Source organism: Dama dama, chromosome 9 (genome assembly GCF_033118175.1).
Source record: "Dama dama isolate Ldn47 chromosome 9, ASM3311817v1, whole genome shotgun sequence".
In the NCBI taxonomy this organism is placed as follows: domain Eukaryota; kingdom Metazoa; phylum Chordata; class Mammalia; order Artiodactyla; family Cervidae; genus Dama; species Dama dama.
In genome coordinates this window covers 11901570-11928111 of record NC_083689.1, presented here as the reverse complement: position 1 = coordinate 11928111, position 26542 = coordinate 11901570, and the positions used below count along the sequence as shown (strand labels likewise).

Genomic DNA, 26542 nt, shown 5'->3' with positions numbered 1-26542 from the left:
AAGATCCATCAGTAAAGACAGTTGTCCCCTTTCTCAAAGGGCATTGCTGCACGACTTTTGGAAAAATAAACTGATGCAGCTGTGCAAATTGTAACAATTTATTAGCAGGGTAATGTTGTTTAATCTCCCCTGCATACTGTGCAAGCGCAATTGCCCAATCATCAGAAAATTGAGAGAGCCATAGTTGCTGTTCAGTTGAAAAAGGAATACAAATAAAGTGGGGATCTCTTCCCAAATAAGTCACAGATTCCTGTCTTCCTTTTGCTATTACTTTGTCTACAAGAACATGGTAAGGACTTAACACCCATAGGGGAGAGACTGATAGATAAATCCACCTTAAAGGATTATCTTGAAACAACACACTGGTAGGTGAATGTTCTGAGGCAAGAATATAAAGTCCCCAAGGCCTTTCATAGTCACAGTAACTGGAGTGCTGCTGTGATAAAGCAGTTTCTACTTTCTGAAGAGCTCGCTCTCCAGCTTCTGTGAGGCTGCGTGGGGAGGTAGGATTCTTATCCCCCTTTAAGATATCAAAAAGAGGCTTCAATTCGTATGTAGCAAGATGTAGGTAGGGTCTAATCCAATTAATGTCCCCGAGCAACTTTTGAAAATCATTAAGTGTTTTCAGATTATCCCTTTGTAATACAATGGGCTGAACTCCAAATGTTTCTCTTTCTAAACGAAAGCCAAGATAGGAATAAGGAGGAAAGGTTTACACCTTTTCTTTGGATATTATTAGCCCTACTGCTTTTAAGGCAGGTTCCATGAAGGCATAAACTGCTAACAAATACTCTTTATCAATATGCGCTAGCAGTATATCATCCCTGTAATGCAGAATATAAGCATCGGAGTATTTTGCCCGAGTTTCCTGTAATGCTGCTGCAACAAACTTCTGGCACAAGGTGGGGCTATTGGTCATACCCTGTGGCAAAACTTTCCAATGATACCTGCGCATTGGTTGGGAAAAATTAATAGATGGAACACTAAAAGCAAATCGAGGGCAATCTTGAGGTGCTAAAGGAATAGTATAAAAGCAGTCTTTTAAATCTAGAATTATTATGTGGGCATCCCTCGGAATAGCCATGGGAGAAGGCAATCCTGGTTGTAATGCTCCCATGACTTCCATAGTTTCATTAACCTTTTGCAAATCCTGTAAAAGCCTCCATTTCCCAGATTTTTTCTTAATAACAAAAATGGGCGAATTCCAAGGTGAATTAGACTGTTCAATATGTCCCAGTTCTAACTGTTCCTGCACCAGTTGTTGGGCAGCGTCAATTTTCTCTTTGGAAAGGGGCCACTGATCAACCCACACAGGCTCCCCAGACTTCCAAGTAATAGGATCTGTGTGAATTACAGGAGGATCAGAGGTCCCTTCTAAAAATACCCAAGTCCACTTCTTTTTGGTAACCTTTTTGTCTGAACAGGCGCAGCAGTTCCCTGATTATTTCTTTTAAGTCCCGAGGTGGGAAGAAGCCCTTGATCTAAAAGCTGATTGCTAACCTGATCACTGGGGCTGTATATATATACTCCCATATGAGTCATAACATCTCGTCCCCACAAATTTACAGGGAGGTTTGGGAGGACATAAGGTCTAATGTCTCCTTCGTGACCCTCATGGTCAGTCCAATGTAACAGCTCTGTACTTTGTTCAGGGTTATTAGTTTGACCAATTCCTTGCAATGTTGATATAGCTATCTGTTTAGGCCATTCTCGGGGCCAGTGTCTCTCAGCAGTAACAGAAACATCAGCTCCTGTGTCCAGAATGCCTGTAAAGAACTTTTCATTTATTCTTAACGTGAACTCAGGACGATTATTAGTTATTGCCTGGACCCAGTAGGCGTCAGAGGATCCAAAGGCACCTTCCCCTCTCCTGGAAGCCAATGCTTTTCCTGTTTGCACTGCAGGGACCAATATCAATTGAGCTATACGCTGTCCGCTAGCTATGGTGGTAATGCATCGCGGGGAATGGGCCATAATTTTGATTTCTCCTGTATAATCAGCATCAATTACTCCAGGAGCTATGAGCAGTCCTTTTATGGTAGAGCTACTGCATCCGAGTAAAAGTCCAACGGTTCCATCAGGCAAAGGGCCGTATACCCCAGTGGGCAGAGCCTGCATTCCCATTTCGGGAGTCAGTACTGTGTAGGAGGAGGAACAGAGGTCCAAGCCTGCACTCCCTGAGGTGGCTCTGAACAAGTCTGTAACTCGCCTTCTACCATCTGATTTCCCTGCATTGCCCCATAACATTGTTTCGGGGCCAGGGGCTGGCCCCTCACCCACTTTCCCGACGGTGAGGGAAGTGGGTTGCCCTGGACATCAATTTTAGATTTACAATCTTTTGCCCAATGTCTTTCTTTTTTACACCTAGGGCATAAATTAGGAGTTTTAATATTCCCTGAATTGGCTCGTTGGGGGCAAAAGGCAGCACGATGTCCGGGCTGGCCACAAACAAAACAGCCAGCATTTTTTCTACTAGGTAATCTTCGTTTATTTTTTATTTGCTGTTGATATAATACTTTTTTTTATATTTTTACCTTGTAAAGCTGCAGCCAGGGTAATACCCTGCATATAGGAAGGTCTGATATCAGCACATATACGAATGTAATCTGATAGACCCCCCTTTTTCTGTACGGTCTAAGCGCAGCCTGACAGGCAGAATTTGCCTTTTCATAGGCTAATTGTTTAGTAAGCACTATTCCAGCCTGCTCATCAGCTATAATCTTACCTACTGCTTCAAGAAGATGAGCCACAAAATCTTGATATGGTTCATCAGGCCCCTGACGAATTTTTGAAAGATCCGCAGTCTTATTACTAGAACAAGGGAGCTTTTTCCAAGCCTGTCGGGCAGCATTAGAAATTTGAGCATATGCTCCAGGCAAATAGTTCAATTGAGCATTGGTATTCTGGTAGGCCCCTTCCCCTACCAACATTTCATATGTAGTATTGATCCCTTGTCACTGGTTTAGTTCAGCTATATGGCCACATTGTTCTGTAAATTTTGATTTCCATAATAAATAGTCCCCTCCTGATAAGCAAGCTCTTGCAATTTGTTTCCAATCACTAGGTGGCAAATTTTGACCTCCTAGACTCTCTATCATGGTCTGGGTAAAAGGAGCCGTAGGTCCATATTGAGCACAGGCAATTTTTAATTCCTTTAGTTGTTTGAAAGGTAAAGCTTCATAATACCTTTGGTTTTCATGCTCGAATACTAGGAAAGTAGCGGAGAATCCCTGAACAGTTTCTCCAGCTCTTTGGGCCTGTTGCATAGCCTTTTGCAAGGGGGACAAACTGTGTGATTCACGAGTTATATTCAACAAATTTTCAGGTTTGGAAATAGGTGGAGGATCTAATCCAGCAATAGTTGAGGGTGCATAAGCAGGAGGTGCAGTAGAGATTGCACCAGCGCCTTCATCCCTACCTTCCCTTTTTATTTCTTCTTTTATTGTTATTAATAATTTCTGCATGAGTGCCTCCAGACCCTTTGTCGGAGGGGCAGCTGCTGCCTGCACATTCGAATTGTCAGTTACAAGTAATTCCCAATGATCATCCTTATGGTAAGCAGCTGCCTGTTCCTCTAAACTTTCCTCATCCTCTGGAGTCAGCGTTCCCTCATTTTCCTTCAAAGGTTTTGCAGATTCTAATTCAAAGGTTGTGGGTCCTTTCCCTTTAGGAGTAGCATAAACTTTAGGAGTAGCATAAATTGGTTCTTCAGGTGGGAGCATGTGTTTTAATTTACTCCCTTCCTCATGTTCAAAATCAAGGCAGTCTCTTATTAAAGACCATAGTGAAAACGTTTCCACAGGAACCTTATTAGGTCCGTGGAGAGTATAATATGTTTGAATCTGTTTCCCTATCTTTTTCCATATCTCTAAACTCATAGTCCCTTCCTTTGGAAACCAGGGACATACTTCCTCAACAAAACTAAGAAAAGTCTGCAATTTTGTTTTAGTAACCTGCATTCCCCGATCCTTTAACATTATCTGTAACATATGTACAAACAACTGACGACTATTATCTTGTCCCATGGTTTATACTCTCGACAATATTCCTTCCTGCCCCTCAATATACAAATATACACACTCTTACTTACCTTAATAGTTTCAACGGGCAGCGGCCGCAAGGAACTTTCGTTGAGCTCCACGCTGCTGGGCGCCACTTGCCGGGCCAGCCGGAAGATTTCAGCGAGCAACACTACGCATTCCTTTAGGCTAAGAAATAAAGAGACAGAACAGATGGGGTCGAGAGGATCGCTGCAGTCAACGATGATTCTTTATTTCTCAGGGTTACATATATACTAAACCAAGAAGAGAGGCATACCAAAGAAAATTCTTCCCCATGTACATCATCTTTAAGATAACAATCACCAGAGCTCTCTCATGGCGCCAAAGGCATCCTACTTATCTTAAGGGCAGTCGTGCAAAGCCATCTATCTGCACCTTGTGTGCATTCAAGGCTCACTAATGGTCTGTTAGGAGTTAACTCGGATAGTAAATTCCAGAGGGGTGGCGGGACAGAGAGCTATGTCTGCGAACAGACCCTTGATAATCAATCAAGGCAGCTCCCAGAGTCAGCTCTTTCAAGCCGCTCCCCGCAAACCCCTGGAGAGGACACAGTGGGTGAAGTGTTTTCAACACAGGCTGGGGGACATTTCATAAGCCAGGCTTCTGTGATTTGGCAGCTGAGATGTTTTCTATTTGATGAAAAACCGCTGGAGATGCTCCAGCCTCCTCAGGTTCTGCACAGAATTTCTTCTCCTGAGTCTGCTTGCCTCCTGTGCTGCCTCCCCTTCCCCTTCTACCACCTGATCCAGGAGTCAGGGGGGCCAGGCCAGTAGACCCTGTCCTTGTGATGGCTGCAGAGACCTGCTGTGGCTTGAGTATTTGGTCCTGGCCGCAGAAAGTTAGACACCTGCTTACAGCTTCGATACGGGGCTAGAATTTGCTCTGCATGTTGCCCTTAATAAGGATCAATTTATTGTTGTTCCATAGCTAAATCATGTCTGACTCCTTGCAGTCCCATGGATTGCAGCATTCCAGGCTCCTCTGTCCTCCACTACCTCCCGGAGTTTGCTCAAATTCATGTCCATTGAGTCAGTAATGCCATCTAACCATCTCATCCTGTGCAGCCCCCTTCTCCTTTGTCTTCAGTCTTTCCCAGCATCAGGGTCTTTTCCAACAAGTTGGCTTATTGCATCAGGTGGCCAAAGTATTAGAGCTTCAGCAACAATTCTTCCAATGACTACTCAAAATTGATTTCCTTTAGGATAGACTGGTTTGATCGCCTGGCTGTCCAAGGGAATCTCAAGAGTCTTCTCCAGCACCATAGTTCAAAAGCATCAATTTTTCAGTGCTCAGCCTTCTTTATGGTCCAATTCTTACATCTGTAAATGGCTACTGGAAAAACCATAGCTTTGACTCTACAAACCTTTGTCAGTAAAGTGGTATCTCTACTTTTTAATATGCTATCAAAGCTTATAGATAATTTTAATTTTAATTTCATGGCTGCAGTCACTGTTCGCAGTGATTTTGGAGGCCAAGAAAATAAAATCTGTCATTGCTTCTACCTTTTCTCCATCTATTTGCCATGAAGTAATGGGACCAGATGGTCAATCACGTGATATCAAAATTAACACAAATGTCAAAGGACAACACCCACTTGCCCTTTTGTGCAGCCTGGATGTTCCACCCAATGTCTGTTCTTGGAGGCTGCTGCTCCTCATTCAGTTCTCTGCCCACCCTCACCCTTGGACTAAGGTAGGATGTTCTCCGGGCACATCACTCACCACTCTCTGACACATCCTTGTTGATTCATTCGATCATTGCCATCTCCTCACAAGATGTCAGCTCTTTGACAGCAGGGAAGATGTTTGCAGTGCTCACTGATGCATCCCCGTGCCTGAAATAGTGACCAGCACATAACAATCATGGTTGTATGAACAGCTCTGAAGGTATAGATTTTTCTCTTTATATTATAACTGTAAATTAGAATTAGCAGGATGGAGGAAGGCACTGTGCTCCCTGTATCCTTTTCAGAATCCAGACTCAGGAGTCTTATGGCAACACTTCCTAACACGTGAAACAGTGTACACAGTTCCCCTGGATATCTACTTAGATGCAGTTCTGAGTCTGTATTTCCACATGGGGGTTTCTGTATTTACTTGCAAACTCTCAGGTGATACGGTGGGATGGCAGTTGGAGGACCACACTTTGGGCAGCCTAGCCTTAGAACTGTCCAATGCAAACCTTTCTCTCTTTCCCAGTTTTGTAATGAACATTATTATGTGTCAGGCTTTGCTGTCCCCTGTACTGTCCTATTTACCTAATTTGCTGGGGGGCTGGAGCAAGTTGCTTCACCTCTCTGAACCTCCAGTTCCTCTTCTGTAAAACTGGGCTCATGAACTTGATCTTCCAAGGCTGTTGGAAGATTACATCAATAACAATGACAACAAGCAGTGACTTGCATTTACTGACCCCTTCCTCTGTCTTATGTGTTCTACAAGCATTGTCTCTTTTAGTGATCCCTCCCATTTTCCTTGAGAGGTGATGCTAATGAAACGCCCGTTTACATACAGGGAAGAAGGAGAGCTTCATGGTTCAGGCTACCCAGCGTGAGGCCTGGGTCGCAGCCTGTTTCCATCACATGTATGACTCTGGGTGAGTCACTCACATAGTTTGCACTCTCCGCTTCCTCAACTCTAAAATGAAGGCACAGAAAAAAGTTCATACACGAGAAGGCTTCAGACAGCTTCAGTGGCCCCTGCTGGCAAATGCTGGGTGGTGGTTGCCATTCCTGCTCTAGGCTTCCAGCTTATTCATTGCCCACAGTTGGTCTGCAGTGAGTTGAACCCCTCTAGGCACTGGGGCTCCTTCTAAGTGTATGATGTCATTGCATGGTTTATCATATTCTGACCTTGCTACTTTAACCCTGATGTGAATGGACCTGCCAGGAGGCAAAGTCTACCCCTGTGGAGGGGAAGGTCATTCTTGGGGGAGGATGCACCCCACACCCCTGAGAACATTACGACCCTCCACCTGAATCTCCCAGCTGGTGTTGAGGGGAAGGACGTTTGGAGCCTTCCTAGCATTCCACCAGTTTCAGGACAGTCCTTCCCCCCACTCTTCTGCTGAGTTTCTTTGCCATGCACTCCATCCGTCAAGTTGTCTGTCATCTGAGACCACACCACAGGACAGTTCTGGACAGGATCAAGGAAGGACCAAGAGGGGAACAGCAGATCCACTGGGTGGTTCATCCTGGATGTGGGAAGATGATTCAAGTGATGATACGAGGACCTCAAGATATCTCCCCACTGTGGTGACCATATTGGCTGAGAACCCACCATTATCAATGCCCCCAGATTAGTAGGGTGTCATCCCTTATGAATGGGAGTGGAACAATATAGCAGAAGAGAAAGGCTTAGGCTTGGTGGTATGACAGGCCTGGCTTCTTTCCAGCTCTGCAACTTAGGTTAGAGCTTAACCTCTATGAACCTCAGTTTACTCTTTTGTTAAATAGGTATCTTCCTTTCTGCCATCACTTTGGCCCCTCTGCCTGACCCCAGGGTGCTGGCCCAGAGCCCTGAGGGGCTGTAAGAACATCCCGCACACAGTGGGGTTACAGTATGTAGAGCACTGGACACACAGTAGGCATACTATACACCGAGTCCTCAGCACACATAGCTGTGTTTTACATAGATTGTCAACACACAGTAGGTGTTCTTTACATACCACGCCTAACACATAGTAGGTGTGCCTTGTGTAGGGACTCAGCACTTAGTCAGCATGCCTTGTGGAGAATCTTAAGTACACCCTAGGCATGTGGAACACCTGGCATCTAGTAGGCAGGACTTACGCAGAGTCCTTGGCACACAGTAGGTGCACTTTCAGTAGCCCATCCAGAACATAGCAGGCACGCTTTATGCAGAGCTCCTGACACACTGCAGGCATGCTTTCTGAGGGACCCAGCACACGGCACGCACTCATACACGGTTGTCGCACAGAGTTGTCTCCCTTATGCAAACCTTATTTCAGGGTCTCATCCAACAGCCCATTTCCCAGATAGGAAGGCTGAGGCCAGAGAGGGTCTGCAAAGCCCACAGTGTGAATGAGGGCGGGTCAGAACTCCACTCCCAGCTCTGCCTCTTCTGCGTGCATACTGCGCTCTCCAGGTTCCTTGCAGCCTTACCCTTCATGTCTCAAGATGCTCTCTTCCGACTGAGTCCTTTAATCCCTTGTAATTCTCAGCTGGGTGTGTTTCTCTGCTCCTGGTCCCAGCAGTCATGTCTCAACCCGGGCCCTGGGCTGCTGAGAGGCAGGACTTGAATTCTTGCCAGGCTGTGTGCTACCAGGAGGTCAGAGTTCAGGTCTCCGAACCCCCTGATTCCGTGCCAAGAAATGTTACATGACGCCCTCCTGGCCCAGGCATGGAGAGGAGCCCTGGAAATGACTTCAGACAAGGCTGAGCTAGGCGCTGCTTGTGTGATACCTGAATGTTCATGCTTTTCTCTGGTACACGGTGCTTAGAGCAGCAGGTGTGGCTGCCCCACAGTTTGCCCATTTGGGATGTGATGAGTCCTGAGCATCCAGTGTACAAACTGTGACCCTGAACTTGTTCACGGGCCTCACCCTTTATTTGGACAACCTCCAGGTAGGGAGGAGGCAAGCAGGCGGCAAGGATTGGCTGGCTTAGTATGGACCCTGGCAGTTTTTTCCTGAGTCAGGGTCAGATCAAGCCTTCCGAGGGGGAGGAGGGGAGTTGTGCAGGACAAGCCGCTCTTGGCAAAAGGTAACAGGCTGGGGGTCAGGGGGCTGGGGGGCCTGGCCTGGGGTGGGAAAGGCCACTGTTCTAGGCAGGTTGGCTCCAGGGAACGAGCTGGTCTGCGAGATGAGTGGATGTCAGTAGGTAACTAACACACAAACATTCTGTGTGTCTTTCTGTCTGTCTCTGTCTCGGATTCTCCCTCTCACCCTGACTTTCCCTCTTTGAGCCCCTGTCTGCCCATATCTGAGCCTGTCTTGCCCCATCCCCAGCACTCACCCTGCCCCTCACTCCCTTGCTCCTCTCCATTTATCTCTGCCTCACAGCTCACCATCATTGCCTCTTCTATTACCCTCAGGAGCTCACCCTTCACCCCGTTTGCCCCACAGGATGCTGGAGCTGAGCCTATCCAGGCTGGGACTCGAGCCGGTGGCAGCCTCCCCATGGCTGCTGCTGCTGCTGGTCGGGGCCTCCTGGCTCCTGGCCCGCGTCCTGGCCTGGACCTACACCTTCTACAACAACTCTCGCCGCCTCCGATGTTTCCTGCAGCCCCCAAAACTGAACTGGTTCTTGGCTCACATGGACCTGGTGAGTGTGGGCAGCAGGATGGGTCTGTGGGATCAGGGTGGATGGGCTTCCTGAGGGTCAGGAATGGGGCTCAGGTTTGGGGGTGGGTTCTAGGACAGAAGAGAAGCCAGGGACGCCAGGAGCCCCCTCTTCCTCACTCACTCATTCTTCTGCTCTGCCCTCGAGACCTTCCCCACATCCTGTCCTTCCAGCCCTAGTCTGTTTTGGGGCCCATTTCCTGCCTGACTTTCACACATTAGTGCACCTCTGAGGCCGGGCTGCACAGAGCCTGGTCTCCTGGCCTCTCCAGTCTCCATGGTGACCTTGAGACCTCCTCAAGGGTGCTGTCCAGGGTCTGCTCTGCTTGTGGTCCATTTCCTGTGTCTTTTCATTCTGGGTTACAGCTGTCCCACAGGAACTGGCTATCACCTGCCCACCCCCACCTATAGGACCACAGCTCCCCATACCCTCTCTGTCTCAGGATCCCGTCCTTTAATCTCACCTTCCTTCCTCCCAAGATATCCCATTGGGCTCAAAGCCCAACCTGGATAAAGTTCACTTCCTCTTTAAGAAGCCCTCTTAGACCTCCCCATCCTCCATGCTTGCCAGCTTTGTGCCCCAGACTTTGATCTTTGAATTGGTTCTGCTTATGATTAATTAAACAGTCAATTGTCCAATTACATATTAATCACCTTCCAATTTGATGCTAGTTCTGGGGAGCTGGCACTACAGTGTCTCCTCCAGGGCTGGCATCATGGAGCCAGTATTAAGCATGCAAAATAAATGTTTGGTTATCTAGGTGATGAACTTGCCATCACCTTCTCTGTCAAGGTCAAAGGAATGAGTACCCAGCTCTTCCCATCTAACAGCCCGGCTGAGAGATGAGAACATTTTTTCTTTCCTGTCTGGGATGAGAACTACAACTTGAGGGAGGACTTTCTGCAATTTTACTGTTTATTATGGCAAAGTTCAGAAGCCCAGAACAGGGGGCACTCCAAAGCTTTCTGTGCAGATTTCCTGAGAGTCTGGGTCTAGAAATGGTCTCTGCAAGCCCTGGAGGTAACAGGAATGTTATAAAATTACTGTAGTTCTGCCCTTCCCTCCAAGGGCTTGGCTGTGTGGTCTGGTCTTGATCACTTTTCCTTCCTGCAGCCCCTCTTGCTGTGTGACCTTGGCTGAGTCACTCTCTCTCTCTGAACCAGTCTCACCAAGTGCACTGAACCCTCACCTGAGATCCTTGGGGAGAGGGGAACAAAGCCCGAAAGTAAAAGTGACTTACATTCACCTGCCTAGAGCACCTGGAGCACCTGGGGGTATTTGTCAAGCTTGAATGGAGCATCCTGATGGAGGTGACGCTTCTCCAGGAGCATCATCTTCTTCCCGTTGCGTTGCATGTGGTGTCAGTTTCTTCCTCTATAAGTGGCACAATTGAACGTCATATCCCTAGGTTGCAGGGGAATAGACAGACAGGACGCACTCTGCACAGAGCCTAGCCAGTAGAGGAGGTTTGTAGGTCTGAGTTGCTTTCCTGATTAATGTCTGTCCCTTGGCATCTGCCAGGGCTGGAAGGTCCCAGGTCTGCAGACCCTTTACCATGCAAGGAACTGGAGGCCACGTGGACCATCCAGATTATGAAAGGATGTGGGACCCAAACCTAGGGAGAAGTCCTGAGGCCACCCTGCACCCACAAACCTCCCCCATAGGGATCTCCTGTAGGCACTCCTGGGACTGAGACCACTTCCAGGACATGAAAAATCTGACTTCTCAAGCCAAGGTCAGCCTCCCTAAGGGTAGAGAGCCTGTCTTTTCCCTGTGTCCTGGGGTACATCCTGGGGACTTGGAGGTACTCCAGGTCCCTTCTGCCCCCAGAGAAGGAGGAAGCAGAGATTCTCTCCATCATACAGAATCTGACACACAGTCCACTGCAGTGGCTCCATCTGGGAAGTGATGGCCCTTCCTTGCTTGCAGGTGCCCTCCACGGAGCAGGGCCTGATCAACTTCACTCAGATGGCGGCCAACTACCCCCATGGATATTTGATCTGGTTTGGCCCCATTATCCCCATGGTCGTCTTCTGCCACCCTGACATGCTCCGGAGCATCACCAACGCCTCAGGTATCCAGGCAGAGCTTGTGGTGGTGGGTGCCATGACATATCTGAGGGATTCCAGCTCCTCCTTGCCAACATTTGAAGTGGCCCCTGCAGGACCCTGGCCCCTCCTTCCCTCTTCTCGCTCAGCCATTTCCTCCTTTCTTTCATATATTCATCAACCCCCATTTCACTGTCTTCTTCTTCCTCACACTGTTATCTATACCCCACTCTGGTGCCCTGCTAAAAGATGTCCCCAGTCTCAGGACTCAGATCTGGAACAGGATATCCCTGACCTGGTGTGGTTGGTCAGGAATTGGCCGGAGGGAAGATGGGCTGTGGAAACCCAAGAAGAAGCAAGGTCCTCTGTCGGGGCGTGTTGGAAGGCTTTCTGGAAGAGGAGGTGCTGGAACTGGATTTGGAACAAGGAACAGATATATTTGAAAGCAGAGGGTAAAGCGATGCAGTGGGCATCCATAGCATCCCAGGCCCCCTGGCAGATCTGCCCTCAGTCTCACTCATCCCCAGATCCCCAGCGATGATCTGGCTGGAGATCTGGCGCATGATCTGGGCTGCTATTTTTGTGACATCTACCTCTCCAAAGGGTCGGCTTCTTGACTGTATGCTGTGACTCAGCCACTTCTAATTCAGGGCCTTCCTTTTCCAGTGCCCAGGAATCTCCCTGAGGAGATGCTACCCCATCCCACCCTGGCTCCCTCACTTTGTCCTCTGCCCCTCCCATCCACAGACAGACCAGGCAAGCAGGGAAATGGACAGCTTCTGACAGAGACCTGGTTTCTGACACCAGATTACTGAGTGACTCTGGGAAGGGCCCTAGCTCTCTCTGGCCTGCTGAAGTCTCTTTCAGCTGTTAGTGGAGGAAACTCAACCCTGTATGATCTATTCAAAGAAAGAGTATCAACTGACTGTAAACTCCAAGGAAGATGTCTTCAGGACAGCTGGATCTGGGTCTTAAAATGTCATCAGAAATCTGTTTTCATCATTTAGTTCTGTGTTCATCTGTGATGGTTTCCCTCTGATCCTGGTAAGATTGAATCCCCCAAGCTCAACCCCCATGGAAAAGTGAATTCATTAAAAACAGTTTTAGAAAAAGTTGAAGGTTTCCTTTAATTTGCCTGGCTTGGGTCATAGGACCAATTCCCGTGTTCCTGAGACTCTGATTGCATGTCTTGGCAGGCACAGGGTTATCTGAGCTATTGTTTTAGGGTTCAGAGCAGTTCAGTGGTTAAGAATTCAGACCCTGGATTCAGGCACACCTGGCCTCATGTGTCAGGCATAGTATCTGTGAAACTGTGGGCAAGTCATTTCTTTATTCAGAGCCTCAGTTTCCTTATCTGGAAAGAGATTGAACATGGTGTCTGGGATCCACACAGGGCAAGACCCTTCCTATCCCTGCACCTGAATGGACATCCAACTGTCCTTTATGGAGGGTGTGGGGAAGGAGCCTGAGAAAGTGTGAGGACAGAGGAGCAGCTGCTGAAATTGACTCATGGCTTCAGGTATGGCTCTCTGCCCTACAAGTGCTCCCCTCTGGCAGCCTAGAAGAGTGCGAATTAGGTCCTATCTGTTCCTCTCCAGATTCAGAGCTGGGAGGAAGGTCTCCTGTACACCCAGGGCCTGGCCAGCACCTATGGGGATGCGTGCTGCTGGTGGGTGGGGCCCTGGCACGCGATCATCCGCACCTTCCACTCCACCCGCATCAAGCCTGTGCTCTTTGCTCCAGGTAGATCCTTGGCCACAGCTTATCCCCTGTCATGATCTGTGTTGCCTCTATTTGGGCAGCTGACCATGATGCAGACAGTGGGGGTGTGTGGCCAGGGTACCACTGTTTCTCACTGCAGACTCCCACCTGCCTGACCTCCGGTCATGTCTGTGCAGTGTCTTCTGTGTGGCCACATCTGGTCACATTTATGTGACCACATGTATCCACATGGATTCTGGTTACAACTGGTGTATGTTACACCTGGTGACACCTGATATATTTTATACCTGAGCTCAGAGATGTTCTCAGTCATGTCTGGAGCTCAGCTGTGGCCAAGGATATTTGATGCATCTAGGAGTCTCTCTGGTTCTTATCTGAAATGTCATTAGAGATTGTCTGGCTCTCCTGTTGATCACTCCTGGGCCACATGTGGAGTTTGCCTCAGGTCTGGGGCTCAGGGTCGCTTTGAGAAATGCCTGCGAGCTTCTGTGAATCCTGCCTGTTTTGGGTCTTAAGGTATGCCTGGATCACACTTGGTTCATGTCTGTGAGATCAGTGTATTCAAGCCCTGTCTGGAGCCTGCCTGGGGCACCCTGGGATCAGGTCAGATGGTCTTCAGGTGCACGGCAGATCTGTTGCATCACGTCAGGTTGTGTCCCGCCTGTTGGGGCCATGTCAGATGTCTCAGGAGAGGTCCTAGTGCTGGGGCAAGTGTGGTGCCCTTGGTCCCTGTAAAGGTGTTTTGTAGAGGGCTGGGTTTTGCTTCCATGTCAGAATGTGTTGGACTCTGTAGGCCATGTCAAGGAATGTTGGGGCATGTCGTGTCATTCTGAGCTGTGTCTAAGCACCGTGAGTGTGTCTATGGGCTCTGCCTTTGCTCTGTTCTGTGCAGCGGCCTGGTCTGATCCCTTCTCCCCTCCCAGCTTCCTGTGCTCTTGGTCCCATTTTGCTGTGTTGGGGTTGGAAGGGGAATGCAGATTCCTGGCTGGAAGCCTCGACCCCCCATCAAAAGTCCCTCTCCTCTGCATCTACCTGACCCCTGATTGTCTTTACTCATTTCAGCTGCCATTGCACCCAAGGACATGCAGTTCTATGGCACTCTAAAACCCTGGCTTGGTGAGTAACTATGAGTGAAGGGGATTGGGGATGACCGTGGAGATCCAGGGGAAGGTCTTCCTTTGCCCACTCCCTGTGGCTGTCTCTGCTAGGGGATGGGCTCCTGCTGAGTGCTGGTGACAAGTGGAACAGTCACCGTCGCATGCTGACACCTGCCTTCCACTTCAACATCCTGAAGCCCTATATGAAGATTTTCACCAAGAGCGCAGAGATCATGCACGTGAGTCTCTTGAACCCAGGGTCCCAGCTGGAGTCTTGAGGATAATGGGGACTCAGGAACGTCTTGTCTGGAATTCTGGATCTTCCAGTTGACTTTGAGGCCATTGTTCTTCCTCCTGAACCTTAGTTTCCTTGGCTGATAAGTACGCCTAATGTGAGCCTAGCTTTGCAAAGTGGTCAATATAATGTAATGGAGCCATGTTCCTGACATGTAGTAGGTGCTCAGAATGTGTTAGCTTCTCTTTTTCTTCACAGAAGCCTTGGAATCTTGAGACATATTTTAGGAAAATAATGAATGTTGTATAGTAGTTATGCTGCAGTAACAAATCACTTAAAAACAATAACATGAAAGTGAAAGTCACTCAGTTGTGTCTTTGTGACTCCATGCAGTCCATGGAGTTCTCCAGACTTGAATACTGGAGTAGGTAGCCTTTCCCTTCTCCAGGGGGTCTTCCCAACCCAGGGATTGAACCCAGGTCTCCCACATTGCAGGCAGATTCTTCACCAGCTGAGCCACCAGGGAAGCCCAAGAATACTGGAGTGGGTAGCCTATCCCTTCTCAGCTGATCTCGGATTATTTCACCCAGGTCAAATGGACTTCCTTTTATGTGATTCTCTCCCTAAAAGACATTTCAGTTTTGTTCACTGGCAGAAGCAATGTTCCAACAGACTGAGAAGAAACTGCAATGCCCTTTTATTTTTATTTTACTTTTTAATTGGAGTTTAATTGCTTTACAATGTCATGTCAGCTTCTGCCATACAACAATGCTAATCAGTCATATATAGCAGCTTCCCCCAGCTATCCATTTTATACATAAGAGTATATATATACATCAATGCTGCTTTCTCAATTTGTTCCACCCCTTCTTCTCCCTGCTGTGTTCAAGAGTCCGTTCTCTATATCTGAATCTCCATTCCTGCCCTGCAATTAGGTTTATCGGTGCCATTTTTCTAGATTCCATGAAAAGTGAAAGTGATAGTCTCTCAGTTGTGTCCAATTCTTTATGACCCTATGGACTGTAGCCCATAGGCTCCTCTGTCCATGTACCTCTCGAGGCAATACTGGAGTGGGTTGCCATTCCCTTCTCTGGGAGTCTCACTGACCCAGGGATTGAACCTGGGTCTCCTTTCATTGCAGGTGGATTCTTTAATGTTTGAGTCACTAGGGAAGCAAATTCCAAATATAACAAACTATTTTTTTTTCTCTTGGCCAATATAAGACTTACTTCACTCAGTGTAACAGGCTCTAGATTCATCCACCTCAGTACAGCTGACTCACATTTGTTCCTCTTGATGACTAGGTACACTGTGCCTATGTGTACGCCACATACTTCTTAATCCATTTATTTGTCAATGGGCATCTAGGTTGTTTTCATATCCTGGCTATTGTAAACAGTGCAGCAACAAACATTAGGGTATATGTGACTTTTTGAACTATGATTTTCTCAAGATATTTGCTTAGTATTCCTGGTTTTTAAAGAAATCTCCGTACTGCGCTCCACAGTGGCTATATTAATCTATAGTCACACCAGTAGTGCAAGAGGTTTCTTTTCTCCACATCCTCTCCAGCATTTATTGTTTGAACATTTTTGATGATGGACATTCTAACTGGTGTGAGGTGGTACCTCATTTTAGTTTTGATTTGCATTTCTCTAACAATGAGCAATGCTGAGCACCTTTTTCATGTGTTTATTGGCCACCTGTATGTCTTCAGAGAAATTTCTCTTGAGGTCCTCTGCCCATTTTTTGATTGTGTTTTTTGTTTTTCTGATATTGAGCTGCATGGGCTGCTTGTATATTTTGGAGATAAATCCTTTGTCAGTTTCTTTATTTGCAATTATTTTCTGCCATTCTGAGGGTTGTGTTTTTACATCATACCAGATGGACCTAATTGATATCTATAGGACAACCCTTCCAAAAGCAACAGAATACATTTTTTCCCCCCTCAAGTGCACATGTGATCCAGGATAGATCACATCTTGGGTCACAAATCAAGCCTTAGTAAATTTAAGAAAATTGAAATTGTATCAAGTATTTTTTCTGACCCCTATGCTATGTGGTTGGATATCAATTATAGGAAAAAACTGCAAAAAACACAAACACAATAAAAAAAAAAAACCTAGAAACCAATGACATTGAAAACATGACAACTCATAATCTATGGGATGCAGCAAAAACAGTTCTAAGAACTGCTTTTCAAGCCTATCTCAAAAAACAAGAAAAATATCAAATAAACAACCTAATATTACACCCAAAGCGAATAGAAAGGAAGAACAACAAACCCCCAAAGTTAGTGGGAAGAAAGAAATCATAGAGATTGGAGCTGAAATAAAAAAGAAATGAAGAAAAAAGTACCAAAGAGCAACAAAACTAAAGGTGATTCTTTGAGAAGATAAATAAAATTGATAAATCATTAGCCGGACTTCTCAAGATAGAAGAGGGAAGACTCAAATTGATAAAATTAGAATTGAAAAAGAAGTTACAACAGACAATGCAGAAATGCAATGCCTTTTGGGGTCTTGGTTTGGGGTAGCCTGAAAGTGAAAGTCACTCAGTTGTGCCCGACTCTTTGCAACCCCATAGACTATACAGTCCATGGAATTCTCTAGGCAAGCATACTGGAGTGGGTAGCCTTTTTCTTCTCCAGGGGATCTTCCCTACCCAGGGATTGAACCCAGGTGTCTTACATTGCAGCTGGATTCTTTACCAGCTGAGCTACAAGGGAAGCCCAAGAATACTGGAGTGGGTAGCCTATCCCTTCTCCAGTGGATCTTCCCAACCAAGGAATTGAACTGGGGTCTCCTGCATTGCAGGTGGATTCTTTACCAACTGAACTATCAGGGAAGCCTATGGGGCACCCTAGTCATCATTTTTCTCAGGTTATTGGTCCAATAATAACTAGTAAACTAACTAATAAAAGCAGGTCCAAGGCTAACTCAGAATCAAAGAATGGTGAAATAAGCTCCATGCCCTATTATAATCTACTGAAAAAATCACATTGCAAAGGGTGATTCCATATATATATATGGAATTGAAGAACTAAAGTAAAGGACTTTGTGAAGTGCTTGGGATTTTTCTATATTTGCAAATGGACAAGTGAGCTTGTTACTGTTTCCTGGATTCTGCCATTAGACAGGAGAGTCCTGAGTCACAGACAGAGGGCAGTTTATTCCTCTTGGCTCAATAAATGGCATGTGCTTCCTGCTGGTTTGTATTCTCCCTCCAAGTAATCAAAGTCCATGAGGATGACACAGGTGGGCTTCAACTGGTGCCTGCTCATGTAGTATGTTGTATTACAGTGTGGGGGGCGAAGTACTAGGTTTAGGGGCTCTATGACTTTTAGAACTAGAAGCAAGCCTGATATTTTCCCAGGAAGACACATTACCTCACTCCTCAAGGTTGCTTACTACACACACAACTCTGAGAAATGGCCCAGGTAAAGAACATCTGGGTCTTCCAATTTGTTTTTTAGTATACCAAGCAAGAATATGCAGGGATACTCAGGGCCCATGGAGAACTAACTTTCTCAACATAGGGGGCAGTTTCCTAATCATCTTTTAACAATGAAGATGATGAAAGCAAAATTTATTGATCATGGGATTCATGTCATAAATTGATCAAGAATATATAAAGAGCAGGAGGCTGAGTCAGGATTTAAATCCAGATCTCTTGACTTCCAGCAATGAGAACTTCATGTTCTACAAGTAACAGCTTGCACTTCCACTCAAGCCTGATGCTCCCTGGGGATGGTCCTGGAACCAAGAGGCAGGGTCTTAGGGGAGTCCACCCAGGTGGTTGCAAAGGGGCCCCACCTGTCTCCTTCTCTGACCAGGCCAAGTGGGAGCGCCTGGTCACAGAGGGCCACACCCATCTGGACATGTTTGAACACATCAGCCTCCTGACCCTGGACAGTCTGCAGAAATGTGTCTTCAGTTTTGACAGCAATTGCCAAGAGTGAGTTTCATTACTGGGTCTGGGAACATGAGTCATAGACCCAAGGTAGTAGATGGGGGAGGGAGGACTGACCAGGGCAATTGGAAGGGCCTTCCTGGAGGAGGTGGCTCACAGCTGGACAATCCAGGACAGGAAATGGAAAGAGAAGGAGCTATCCTTTCAGGTAGGTAGAATCCTTTGATAAAGGCCAGGAGGGTAGGATGAGAAAAGAATGTGCAACAGTGAGGAGACACCAGGAAAGTAAGGTTGGAGGACTGAGAAGGTAATATCTTAATGGAATTCTGAAGTCAGGCTAAGAAGATATGAACTTTATTTGAGGTTTCCTGGGAGCTATGGAAGGTGTTTAAGCACATGAAGGTCTTGGTTAAAGTTGAGCTTGGACGTCTGACTCAAGAGAATCCAATAGTCATGTAGACACTAGAATGCATTAACACTAGATGTAAGGAGACTAAGGAAGGGGCTGGGCCGTTGACCAGCTGGGAAATGATAAGGTCTGAGCCGAGTGGATGGTATGGGGAAGGAAAAGGGGCAGCTACTGGGTGAGAGAGAAAGGAGAGAAGCATGGTATCCAAGCTGTTCTCTGGGTGCCTGGGGCATGGGGGCAGCTCACTGACATAGGATGGGTGTTGAGAAGAGTCTGAAGAGTCACATCTTCTGGCTCATCCCCACACTGTAGTTGTAGGTCATCTGTTATTGAAGCCTCAGTTCCCGAAAGGAGGTAGACCCCTGGCTTCTGGGCTTCAGGTTTTAAGTTGTTGCCTCCTTTATGCGCTCTTCCTCAGGAAGCCCAGCGAATATATCGCCACCATCTTGGAGCTCAGTGCTCTTGTGTCAAAAAGAAACCAACAGCTCTTCCTGTACATGGACTTCCTCTACTATCTCACCCTGGATGGGCGGCACTTCCGCAAGGCCTGCCGCCTGGTGCATGACTTCACAGATGCGGTCATCCAGGAGCGGCGCCGCACTCTCCCCAAGGAGAATATTGATGACTTCCTCAAGACCAAGGCGAAGACCAAGACTTTGGACTTCATTGATGTGCTTCTGCTGACCAAGGTGGGTTCCTCTGGGATCTGAGTTCAAGAGGTAGAAGGGACTTTGATTTGATCAAATAATTTGAATGGGATGCAGAGGGTTCTGGGGAGCCATGGAAGGTGCTTGTGGAAGGGAGGGATGGGTCAGGGATGTTTTAGAGATGATCATGTGCAATGTAGCCTGTAGGGGACTGCTAAGTCTGAAACTGTGAAGGGCTGTGACTTGACTCTAATGCAAACTGATAAGTCAGTCTACCACTGAGGTAGACTCTACATGTATGTACAGAATCTATATATATATACAGAATCCTGGAGCAGAGTAGCACATTTATTTCTCATAGCCATAATAGTAGCCTGAGTAGAATTGTAGCTCTGGCTCCCCATCCCCAAATGCCTATGAGCACACCATGATGCTTTTTTTGTACATCAGCCATGCTTGGATCACAGTACAAGTACCTCTAGATTTTGACATTTGGAACTTATACAGGGCAATTGATACATCAGTCCCTTTCTCCCTATGGAGAGAGGGACTGGAAGAAAGACTATTCTGGTGCTTAAACAAATACTCTGGTGAGAAGGCAAATTCTACAGGTTGTAACCCAGGTTGCCAGAAACTTTTTGCAGAAATCCCCTGTCATGTCATCAGCATGAAAATATTTTCAAATCACTGATTCCTCTCACCAGGGACAACACAGTAGAGAAAGATGTTAAGGAGGAGGCCTATGGAATATGGCCTCTAGTGACAGGCTGAGCAAAGGATTTCTAGGGCTTCAGGTTAGGATTGGGTTCCTATATGCAGTTTTAGAGATTGTCTCACATTAGACTCAGGGGTCCTCAGAACTAATGTGATTCTGGGGATCTTGCTTTCTCTGCAGGATGAAGATGGGAAGGGATTGTCAGATGAAGATATCCGGGCTGAAGCTGACACCTTCATGTTTGAGGGTGAGGGTCCCAGTTTGGGGCTACAGAAAGGGAGGGAACTTGCTGAATTGACCCTGGACTACCCCATCCCTCCCCATCCTCCCCATGGGCCTTAATGCAAGGGAGCTGTCCATGCTCTAGTACCAAAGTAACCCAGAGACCCAAGCGGTTCTGGATGCCCCTCAGGCCATGATGCCACAGCCAGTGGCCTCTCCTGAGTCCTACACAACCTTACAAAACACTCAGAATACAAGGAGAGGGCAGAGTCTCTCTATCCCAGGGACTTGGTGTGTGGACCCTGGGCTACCTCATCCCTACTAATTCCCCCATGGTCCATACTGTGAGGGTTCTGTTCACCTTTGGTACTGAAGTAGCCCAGATATCCAAGTCTTTCTGGATGCTACTCAGGCCATGACACCACAGCCAGTGGTCTCTCCTGGATCCTGTACAACCTTGCAAAGCACCCAGAATACCAGGAGCGCTGCCGGCAAGAGGTGCAAGACCTTCTGAGGGACCGTGAGTCTAAAGAGATTGAATGGTGAGTTCAAGATCTCATGGCCTTTTTCTGAACCCCTCTCCTTGGCTCTGCTCCCTTGTTGGGGAAGAGAGAAAATCTTTTTGTTGATTCTTTCACTTAGTGGGAATAGGAACAGAGCTCAGAGGCAAGATCTAGTACTCAGCATGGATAGCAGGGCAAGCTGGCTCTTGGGACAAAAATCTGGATTCTGAGATAATTTGCAACAATGTATGAGGACAGATGATGACACTTGGCACATATTCAGGAAGTGAACTTCCCCTCCACTTCCTTAATTTTCTCTCTGAAATCACATGTTTTCAAACATCTTCACTCTGTGTTTCCTCATCTCCTTCCCCCTCTAGTTCCTCATATTATTTAGTCCTCTGGATCATTGAGGGAATAAAGTATTCAACTCTTGTCCAGGGACACCTGTATCTTTCTTCACCCAGTCCCCATTTAGTAAACACTGCCACTCTGCCTCCCTATCCCCAGCTCTATACCATCTCCAATTCTTTCCAGCTTCTTTGTTGTCCTGGAGATTCAGAAAGGTCCCAGACACCCCCCAGTCTTTGCCTTCCAGGAGCTCCCAGCCTGGTGGAGGCATAGTTTCAAGTCAGGACACTTCCAGTGTACATGGGCAGGCCTGGAGTTTAGGCTAAGAGGGACAAAGTTGAGGGTGGAAGGTCTCACCTGAGACCCTGAACATTGGTGAGTAGATATTCGGGTGCATTTGAGATACAATTAGGTCAGGAAGACATCAGGGAATAAATTAAGAACTAGAAGGAAGGGAGAAGAGAGAGAGGAATGAAGGAGGGAGAGAGGCGGTTGTTGTGAATATATAATTGACCTGTGGGAAGCATATTACTTCGTAATATTAATACACAGTATCCCAGAGCGTGAAGTGGATATCCATTTTTGGGTATCCAAGTAATCTCCAGGCTTTTAATGGACCCTAAAATTTTAGCATAGAAATCATACTCACATGTTGTTAAATTAACCCTTGGATACCCTTGTTGCTATGGTGAACCATATAGTCTATCTGGATTGAAAAATATTTATAAGTTTATTTGGATAATACACATTCACATTTCTTGATAAGTTGAATTCAGATACTTTATATCATGGAGATGGGAATGGCAACCCACTCCAGTATTCTTGCCCAGAGAATCCCATGGACAGAGGAGGCTGGCGGGCTACAGTCCATGGAGCCTCAGAGTCGGACATGACTGAGATACCAACACACACACACTGTGTATCATCACAGTCATCTTTTCTTTTATTATCTCTTCTGATGCTATTTCTAATAGAAAAACTAACAATTTATGGATAAAGCTTTCTTGTCCATAGCAAACAACAGCAAATGCTAAATATTTAGTGTCTTATCATTAGGAAAAATAAAGGTTGTTTAATAAAAGCTCTGGGTCAACTGGGGGTGTATATGGAGAAAAGTTAATTCATCCTGCTTCTTGGGCCTTATAAGAAAATAACATCCATATGAATCAAAGATTTAAATGAAAAATAAAGAAGTCTTAAAGTCTATAGGATAAACCATGAAAAGTTATTTTCTAGTTCCAGAATGTGCAAGGCCCTGTTTTTGACACAAATTCCAAGAGATGTATAAGACATTGGTATACGTTACCTGAAATGAACAGCAGTGTGTATGGTATTCAGTATGTTGCTATATTTTTTTTAATGCAAAAAGGTACCTCTGGAAGGATACATAAAAAATAATCACTAGGAAAACTGAGAAGGGGAAGTGAGTGCTGTTGGACTATATGGGGTTTGTCTAAAGTTTTCCAGTTTTGAGTTAGTTAATTGTATCAGATATGAAGAATTTAAATCACCACACAGAAAGGGGGGGGGGGAATTTTAAAAAAAGCATTCAGCATCCCCTTACTGGATCTTGTCTTCAATGTTTATAAAAGTTTTCCAGTGAATTCTCTTGTTTTCTAAATATAAAATCACTCTCTGCAAAAAATGACACATTTACCCCACATTTCAAATGGCATTACTCTCTTCCCCTGCCGCCCCTCCCGCCATAAGTGTATTAGCTAGCATCTCTCGTCCTGTAGTTACATAACAGTAAACATCGAATCTGTTTCTTACTTATTTGTCTTCTGATTTTGTGGTCTTGCCATAAAAATATTTTATATTTACAAAATTGTAGAAGTTTCTATGGTTGACTTTTAGGTGAGTTGTTCAGAAAAATCTAAAAATATCTGGCTAAGTTTCTTCTAGTACTTTTTTGATCCTGCATTTCTTCCTTCTTTCTTTCTTAAAGCTCATACTGAGTCATGATGGTCAAAGAAAGAGCTGTCTATATTTATGTATATGACTTAATCAATTTGGAGATATTTTATCCATCTGTGATTTTGTTTTAGGAAGAAGGATCTTAAGGAACAGTTGAGGAGTGTCTTTGCTTTTGTTCCCTGGATAATTGTCATGGGGTTTCCCGTAGGGATGACCTGGCCCAGTTGCCCTTCCTGACCATGTGCATCAAAGAGAGTCTGCGGTTGCACCCCCCAGTCACCAGCATCTCCCGCCGCTGTACCCAGGACATTGTGCTCCCAGATGGCCGGGTCATCCCCAAAGGTGCCCACAATGACTACAGGAGGAGGTTCCTGGTCAGAAAGAGGGGCCAATAAGGCAGGGAGACCTAGTCCTGACTGGTCCTTCCTGTTCCACAGGTGTTTCTTGCCTCATTGATATTTTCGGGACCCACCACAACCCATCTGTGTGGCCAGACCCTGAGGTGATGCCTCCCCCACACCCTACCTCCATCATCTTTGTCCATTTCCCTTTGGGGACCCAAGGAGGGCACAGGGTTCTGGCAAATCAGACATCACTCTGTCCATTATACACATATCTGCCTCTCCAAGGATGGATGTCCTGGGAGATACCACCCAGTAACCCTGTCTTGTCTTGCCCCCAGGTCTATGACCCCTTCCGCTTCAACCCAGAAAACATCAAAGGGAGGCCACCTTTGGCTTTTATTCCCTTCTCAGCGGGTCCCAGGTGAAGGCATTGGGCATTTGAGGTGGGAATGCGGTGGTGGGGGTGGCAGCATCTGGGACTGAGATTCCAGGCATGACTGTCAGGCAGGGAGGTGGGAAAAATGAAGATGGTCAGAGTTCTGGCTTTCCTTCCCTCCCCTGCCCTGGAGGTGACAGATAAACGTTTGGGGAATGGAGGTGGGCCCAAGGAGGGGCCTGCAGTGTGCTGAGAGCCCTTTCCCTCCTGCGTTTGCGTTCAGAACTGGAATCTGGACCAGGCCCAGGGGATATGCAAACCCATGTCCGGGGTCCCAGGAATTGTTAGGCTTCTCGGTCTCTGCAGATGGGGTTGGGGGTTGGGGGCCAGATTTCCGGCTTGGTGAGGCTGGGATGAAGGTCCAGGGAGTCGTCAGAGCCACCACTCCTGCCTGCAGGAACTGCATTGGGCAGACATTCGCCATGACTGAGATGAAAGTGATCTTGGCGCTCACCTTGCTGCGCTTCCGCATTCTGCCGGACAAGGAGCCCTGCCGGAAGCCAGAGCTGATCCTGCGCACCGAGGGCGGACTCTGGCTGCAGGTGGAGCCACTGAGCGCAGGCCAGCAATGACCCAGCACCTTCTCTCCTGGGATCCTCCCTGACCCTAGACACCTCACGTGGCAGATTGGAAATTAAACTTCGTGGTCACCTCTGCCCTAGGCTCGTCAAGAGATAGCAAGGAGCACATGGGGTCTGCTAGGTTCCAGGCAGGTGGGGATTGCTGTAAACTTGGTGGCCTTTAGAGGGGCGGCTCAGGGGGGAACTTGGATCCCAAGTGTAAGACTACTCTTTAGTCTTACAAGACTTACAAGTCCAACTGCTTGATGCAGAGAGGGTCAGATGACCTTGGATTTGCTCCCTGCCATGGTAATGTAAAGGTCACCGTCCCAGTCTGCCATTGACTAGTTGTTTGGCTTAAGAAAATTGTTTACCTCTCAGTTCCTTTATTACACATTGTAGCCACTTTACTGGGCTGTTGGGGAGACTGAATAAACAAGCATATGCAAAATGACTGACTCAGTATGTAGTAAGCATTAGTAATCGATAAGGGTTCATTTCCTCACTTCTTTCTGCATTGCTTTCTTAAATTTAAAATGTTTTAAAGTCATCATAGGTATATTTAAATTTAGGGACATGTGGAAGCCTGCTGCTTCAGAGGACTATCATTAGAAGATTCAGCAACTTCAAAATTCCCATATTTACATCTATTGCAGTTTCAAAGGGCCTTGCTGTGATGCTGACCTGAAGTTGGGAACTGAAAAAATTTTTTTTTCCTATCACAGAGTCATGACCCAGGACTTCATTTTCATCTGGATGTTTTAGGGAGTGGAGGCCAAGTGGGTGGAAGTGAATGGGGCAGGAGTGGGGTCACTTCCTTCAGCACTTGGGACAGCAGCTGCCCCAGGACTAGCCCCACTCAGGTTGCAGGGAGTCCTGGGATAGAGTCTTAGTCTCAGAGACACTTTCAGGAGCCAGAGGACTTAATGGTTGCAAAATAAGAAAGAAATCCTACATCATAAAATGAGTAAATATTTAATATATTCTAAGCTGGAATCAGGATTGCCAGGAGAAATATCAATAACCTCAGATATGCAGATGACATCACCCTTCTGGCAGAAAGCAAAGAACTAAAGAGCCTCTTGATGAAAGTGAAAGAGGAGAGTGAAAAGATTGACTTAAAACTCAACATTCAGAAAACTAAGATCATGGCATCTTGTCCCATCACTTCATGGCAAACAGATGGGGAAACAGTGGAAACAGTGGCTGACTTTACTTTTTGGGGGCTCCAAAATCACTGCAGATGGTGACTGTAGCCATGAAATTAAAAGACACTTACTCCTTGGAAGGAAAGTCATGACCAACCTAGACAGCATATTAAAAAGCAGAGACATTACTTTTTCAAAAAAAAAGTCCATCTGTCAGAGCTATGGTTTTTCCGGTAGTCATGTATGGATGTGAGAGCTGGACTATAAAGAAAGCTGAGCGCTGAAGAATTGATGCTTTTGAACTGTGGTGTTGGAGAAGACAAGTCCAAGTCCCTTGGACTGCAGGGAGATCCAACCATTCCATCCTAAAGGAAATCAGTCCTGACTGTTCATTGGAAGGACTGATGTTGAAGCTGAAGCTCCAGTTCTTTGGCCACCTGATGCAAAGAACTGACTCATTTGAAAAGACCCTGATGCTGGGAAAGATTGAAGGCAGGAGGAGAAGGAGACAACAGAGGATGAGATGGTTGGATGGCATCACCGACTCAATGGAGATGAGTTTGAGTAGACTCTGGGAGTTGATGATGGACAGAGAGGCCTGGTGTACTGCAGTCCATGGGGTCGAAAAAAGTTGGACACGACTGAGCAACTGAACTGAAGCTGAAAATCACAGTTGTTTTTCTTTGCTTTCAGAGTTTGTTATTGAAGACGTTCATCTTTTACCCTAAATGATACCTTGTCATAGAAGAAAATGCAAATAAAAAGAAAAAGAAATAAAAGTAATATTCTTAACCCAAGCATGTTAAAGTAATCACTATTCATATTCTCTCACACATACTGCCAAGTTTTCATTATATTAATATTTGAAATTCTTATACCAGTAAAAATTTGACTTTTCATCTGAATGTGTTACATT

The 26542-nt window shown here is 46.3% G+C and overlaps 1 protein-coding gene across 2 annotated transcripts; it reads left to right on the top strand.

Moving 5' to 3' along the window:
* The first annotated feature begins 8650 nt into the window (after window positions 1-8650).
* LOC133061790 (prostaglandin E2 omega-hydroxylase CYP4F21-like) lies at window positions 8651-26267 on the top strand. Of its 2 annotated transcripts, XM_061149978.1 has the most exons (13): window positions 8657-8781; window positions 9144-9342; window positions 11290-11434; window positions 14193-14246; window positions 14339-14466; window positions 18298-18419; window positions 19202-19472; window positions 20326-20392; window positions 20780-20909; window positions 23347-23480; window positions 23576-23640; window positions 23821-23903; window positions 24316-26267. In XM_061149978.1, the coding sequence occupies exons 1-13, from the start codon at window positions 8687-8689 to the stop codon at window positions 24488-24490; spliced, it is 1668 nt and encodes a 555-aa protein (XP_061005961.1). In that variant the 5' UTR covers window positions 8657-8686; the 3' UTR covers window positions 24491-26267. The 2 variants fall into 2 exon arrangements, with proteins under 2 accessions (XP_061005962.1, XP_061005961.1); XM_061149979.1 differs by lacking the exon at window positions 11290-11434 and having other exon boundaries at window positions 8651-8781.
* Window positions 26268-26542: the final 275 nt, after the last annotated feature.

What these genes read in the sequence shown, in the direction of transcription:
- LOC133061790 (XM_061149978.1), top strand. Translation starts at nt 8,687, where the DNA reads ATGGACCCTGGCAGTTTTTTCCTGAGTCAGGGTCAGATCAAGCCTTCC. An exon ending in CACTCTAAAACCCTGGCTTG is followed by an intron (nt 14,247 to 14,338) that starts GTGAGTAACTAT and finishes TGTCTCTGCTAG; the next exon opens with GGGATGGGCTCCTGCTGAGT. An exon ending in GAGTCTAAAGAGATTGAATG is followed by an intron (nt 20,910 to 23,346) that starts GTGAGTTCAAGA and finishes GGTTTCCCGTAG; the next exon opens with GGATGACCTGGCCCAGTTGC.